We start from the raw sequence: 5,260 nt of genomic DNA, 5'->3' as shown, positions 1-5,260 counted from the left end.
ACATACTTTAATTAAAATGGATATTAACAAATATATTTAGCAAAACATTTCCATCATATTTCTATAAATCTAAAAATAATATAACCCACATATTTGATTTCTTAAAATTATAGTTATTAAACTATTTCTATCAATCTAAATTAGATATACATATTCAAATTTATTGTAATTATATTTTTTTTATATTAAGAATAAGGAGATAAAAAATACAAGAGATCGTAGAGTATCAAAGAACAGAGGCTAAGCCTCACACCATCTAAAAAGAGTATTTACAATGAACCAGCAGCATATATAACTTAAATTACGACAACTAGTAAAACACATCATCCCAGGTGTCCACCCAAGCCAGCCAACCCATAGCGCCATCCATCCACACCATGCTTTTCTGATCTTGAATTTGTTTCAGCATGTAAACCGACTCATTAGTAGCATTGTGAGGTCTTCTTTTAATCTCCTTTCTAATTCTGCTGAAAGTTTGATTGAAATCATGTATATTATCCAAATGCAACCTCCAGAAATATCCATTCTTAATGTCATTGGCAAAAAAGGTAGCATGACCGTCCTTGAGAAGCCTTTTGAATTTATCCTTGTTGATTTTCATGGTGATCTGAATCTGCGAAATTTTTTTAAAATATGTGAGACTTCGAAAAGACTCAGTAAGCATTCTGGGGATATTTTGAAACCTTTCTTCATTTTTGCACTTCCAAATTTGCCATAAAATGCTAGATGAGGTAATATCCCAAAACATGTTAACATCTTTTTTAGCATTAGAGATAAACCCAGTAATAACTTCAAAGAAATTGAAATTAGAAGGGATAGAAATACCAAACATTAACCAAACCTCTTTAGCAAAACTGCACTCAAAGAAAATATGATTTCCCATTTTCGGGGTTCTGCAAATGGTGCAATAGTTAACATCAAAGAAAGAGCTCCTAATAGGAAGCTTATTAAGAATAAGTAACCATTTAAAACATTTAATTTTAGGATCAATGGAGATTTTCCAAAGATAATCAAAATACTTTTTCCAAGAAGAAATATCCAAATCAGTATTCCAAATATTGTTAACATGATTGATAACATCAACATTATAATTTAAAACAGAATAAATATTCTTAGCCTTAAGCTTAGAAATGATAATACCATCAGGCCATTTTATCTTTAAATAACTATTAGAGTCCACATGACATAGAAAAGGAATGTTTTTACTAGCTTTAACAATCATACTATAAGTCTTTTTATGAGAATCAGGAAGTTTAAACTTACTCTTAAGATCATCCCAAAGGATAAGTCTGTCCATTTCAAAGATATCAATGAATTGCTTGATTCCAAGGTTAGCCCAATACTTAGCTGAGCACCCTTGGGTAAGAGAAAGAGGTTTATCACCAAGCTTAAGGTTCCACCAAATGGACCTTTCACCGTGGAGGGTTTTATTATCAAAAAAATCTATGTTAGTGATGAATTGCCTAACATGGTTCCAGGCTTTCCAGATGGATTTAAAGACCGCCGAGCCTTGAACAGTAATAGGAAATTCACCACAAATGAGATCAGTGAGAGGAAGATTTTTCCAAAATTTGGCACTTTTAGGATATCCCCTCTCAATATTGTTACAAATCAGAACTTTCCAAGGCTCATCTCCCGCCAAGGCATGAAAGATCCATTTGGAGGCCAAAGCAAGACTGCTAAGTCTCAGGTCGTTCAACCCCAGGCCCCCAAGGAGCTTATCAACATGACACCACTTCCAATTGACAGAATGCATCTTTTTATTTCCCTTCCCATCAGACCAAAGATAATTTCTTATAGCCTTCTGGATTTCCATAACTTGATAGTCATTAAACATCCAAGAAGAGGCATAATAAATGTTGTAAGAGGACATAATTTTTTGGCAGACTTGGATCCTTATAGCAAAAGATAGAGACCTATTGTGCCACTTGTTTAGTTTATTATGGATCTTATCCTTAACCCAAGCCCACATCTCTTTCAAAGAGGGGTCAACAGAAAAGGGGATACCCAAATATCTGACAATTTTAGAGGGGCCACCCCATTGGAAATCAAATTTATTAAACCAATTAGGAGGTTGATCATCCCAACCAAGACAAATAGATTTGGCATGAGACAATCTAGCTCCTGAAATTTTACAGAAGAAATTAAGTTTATTAATCATAGCAATAAAATTGTCTTCAGAGGTTTCATGAAACAGAGAAGTATCATCGACAAACTGACAGTTAATAATCTCTTTATTAGGAAGAATGACACCTTTAATAGCTGGGGATAAAGTGTTGTCTCTAAGAATATAAAAAAGAGCTTCAGAAGCAATAACAAAAAGGGCGGGAGCAAGAGGACACCCTTGTCTAATCGATCTTCCCAAAGGGAAAGTAGATAGGGAACCATTAACATCAATTTGAGCATGAGCATCCTTGAGAAACATATTCACAATGCCACAAAAGAAGGACGGGAAACCAAAGGCCTGGAGCATCATATTAATAAAGCTCCATTCAATTCTGTCATAAGCCTTTTCAAAATCCAGCAAGAACATAGCAACCATTTGATTAGAATGCTTAGCCCAGTTAAGAGCTTCCCAGCTGGTAACAAGATTCTCTAAAATATATCTGTCCTTCACAAATCCAGTTTGGGTAGGACAAACAAATTTTGGGAGAATGGCCTCGAGCCTGTTTGATTGTAATTATATTAATTTATCTATATAGTACAATTATTATCATAAAATCTTTAACATATAAATCCCATCCATAAAAAAAGAAAAAAAGAAAGCATTTTAATGGAAATATTTATATTTCATCAACAAATTAGATGTATTGAAGGACATTTCATTTAATGGAAGATTAATGATTTACATTTTATTGTTATTTCAATTTACGATAAATAAAATAACTTAAAATCTTATTATTTTCATTTAGATCAAAGATATAACTTTTTCATATGAAATTGTTAAATTGCTATAAAAATAGAATTGTAATATAAAAAAATAATAAAAATAAAATTCTTTATACATAATTTAAAAAATCTAAATATAAAACATATTTTAGATCATATTTTAATCATTATAGATTTTTAAGCTATTGCTAAGATTGAATTGTTTATTATTTAATCTGAAATATTAAAATGATGTAAATTACAATGAACAAATATACATAATAGTTCAAAAATAATAATCCATCAATTTTAGAAATATAATCTTCATAATGTTAAAATGTATTTATATGGCCATTTGAATTTCGGACCTACCCACACCAATAGTTTCACCTTTAGATGCAAATCGTAATATAGTCATGAAGAATTGAGAAAACTTGTCTCTTCCAGAGAAAACTTAGCAAATATTATGAAGACGTTTATAATGTATACTTCGTGTTTCATGTAATTTGATTGGAATTAAGAGAACACGATAGCCACTATATAGATGGACTGTATTATTCAGTAATTTTAAATGTACTTATTAAAAGGATGCATGTTCAAAGTTTCCTGCTTCGTACAACGCAGCTGCAAAAGCAACACGAAAGTTGGAATTGCTTATTATCTCCACTAATGTTGATGCGGCCTTTATTTATTTAGTAATAATAGGGCTTCTCAGCACGCTCAAGCCCTGAAAAACAAAGGAAGGACAATTAAACGAATATATTACGGGGCACAACAGGGAAAAAAGGATTTAAATCAACCACCAACTTACTGTTCATAGTTGATGTAAACTTTGCCAGCGTCAGGATTGGCAATATCGGTGAAGGCCTGCTTAGATAAATCGATGGTGCCAGCGCATCCCGCGGGGCAATGATCAACAATCTTCACGACGATTGATCCACTCTTGCATGGCTTCGGAACTCCCTGATTTGTTGCGCCCGTACACGTGATTCGGTAATGTCTTCCGCAAGCCGCTCCATTGCCCCAAATTGTGTCGCTTGCCGCCGCAAACAAACCTCCTTTTGGAAATTGATTCGGGTCGTTTCCATAGCATGCCGATGCTGTCAAAGCAACAACACGCTATTTAACTCATCATAAACAACGATACTTTGATCGAATGTTCATTCAATCTCTATTAAATCATTCATAAACGACAGAAGTACTCATCATTAAATTTGATAACAATTCGAAATATACTTACGGACATATGGAGCAGTGTAAAATGTGGCTGTTCCTTGCTTAGCCACACAGCAATACCAGCCCCACATAAAAGTCATCACAAATACAGCCCGCAACAAGCTAGACATACTTCCACCTGCCATTCTCTCCCAAGACTCTCTGATTCTCCTGCTCAATTCTCTTACTCCTCAACAACAATATTGGAGCTGTAATTTGTGAATGTTAAACATTGGAATTGGGTATATATAGAATACAATAGAGACTAGGGTAACCTAGGCTTGCCGGGTCCAGTCAATGGCGGTTACCCATGTAGATATGATGCATGGATCATTGCGTGTTTAACTAGTATATATGAATGACCTTGACTAATGCAGTTATGCATTGAATTTACTCCTTGGCCTCGAGTTTTGACCAATGGAATTATCCATTGTAGAATTTATGGGTTATCCATGGAAGAATTCTAGAAGCTCGTTTTCTCGTCCGAGTAAAAGTGATCTAGTTTGCATATAGACGAAAATGCAAATAAGTACAATCGTTTGGTAAAATATTAAACGATGAAAATTGCTGCACTAGCGGTTCTTCTTGTTAAAATCTTTGCGTGTTTATCTACTTATATCCAATTTCTACGATAATGATGGCTAACTAGATAATTAGTTTTTTACACATAATATCAAAGTGTTATAAATAATTGTCTTTTTTTTTGCTATTCAAAATCAATTTGTATTTTGAGCTAGATTATTATCTAGAATACCAATAGTAATTGGACATGCAATAGAGGTGAACATCCACATTTTCAACATGTCATTTTATTCAACATAGTTATTTAAACATATGGAGCACCACAAGAATTATATAATAATTATGATTTTAGGTGAGTATTTTGGTTGGTTTTTTGAAGGAAAGATATTTGTATTAGATATGCTTATTGAAGGATTCTTTTGATTTTGTTTTGACTAAAGAAATTTTACTTCAACTTTTCTCTATAAATTTCGAGGTATTTTCTATTTGTACTTATTATAATTTGTCATTTGTCTTCTCATACAAGTCAAAGGGAAATGATTACGAAAAAAAGCTAGCTTACTAAATGATCTATATTAAATGAAAATGTAGACTTGTGGCTTATTACTACTCTAGAAATTGCTGACACTATCTAATGCAATCAATTGTTCTATTT

At 32.9% G+C, this 5,260-nt stretch overlaps 2 protein-coding genes across 2 annotated transcripts; both read right to left on the bottom strand.

Moving 5' to 3' along the window:
* Nucleotides 1–310: 310 nt before the first annotated feature.
* Nucleotides 311–2,542, bottom strand: LOC131876029 (uncharacterized). The gene has a single exon (XM_059220793.1). The coding sequence runs from the start codon at nucleotides 2,540–2,542 to the stop codon at nucleotides 311–313; it is 2,232 nt and encodes a 743-aa protein (XP_059076776.1).
* Nucleotides 2,543–3,387: 845 nt separating this feature from the next.
* LOC131078561 (EG45-like domain containing protein) lies at nucleotides 3,388–4,303 on the bottom strand. Its single transcript, XM_058016291.2, has 3 exons — nucleotides 4,109–4,303; nucleotides 3,680–3,968; nucleotides 3,388–3,595 (listed from the first exon to the last, which is right to left on the bottom strand). Exons 1-3 carry the CDS (start codon nucleotides 4,227–4,229, stop codon nucleotides 3,589–3,591), a joined length of 417 nt encoding a protein of 138 aa, XP_057872274.2. The 5' UTR covers nucleotides 4,230–4,303; the 3' UTR covers nucleotides 3,388–3,588.
* Between the last annotated feature and the right edge of the window lie 957 nt (nucleotides 4,304–5,260).

Source organism: Cryptomeria japonica, chromosome 5 (genome assembly GCF_030272615.1).
Source record: "Cryptomeria japonica chromosome 5, Sugi_1.0, whole genome shotgun sequence".
Lineage (NCBI taxonomy): Eukaryota > Viridiplantae > Streptophyta > Pinopsida > Cupressales > Cupressaceae > Cryptomeria > Cryptomeria japonica.
The sequence above is the reverse complement of the archived record's forward strand: the minus strand, read 5'-3'. Positions and strand labels throughout refer to the sequence as shown.

What these genes read in the sequence shown, in the direction of transcription:
- LOC131876029 (XM_059220793.1), bottom strand. Translation starts at nt 2,542, where the DNA reads ATGGTTGCTATGTTCTTGCTGGATTTTGAAAAGGCTTATGACAGAATT.
- LOC131078561 (XM_058016291.2), bottom strand. Translation starts at nt 4,229, where the DNA reads ATGGCAGGTGGAAGTATGTCTAGCTTGTTGCGGGCTGTATTTGTGATG. An exon ending in TTACACTGCTCCATATGTCC is followed by an intron (nt 3,969 to 4,108) that starts GTAAGTATATTT and finishes TTGCTTTGACAG; the next exon opens with CATCGGCATGCTATGGAAAC.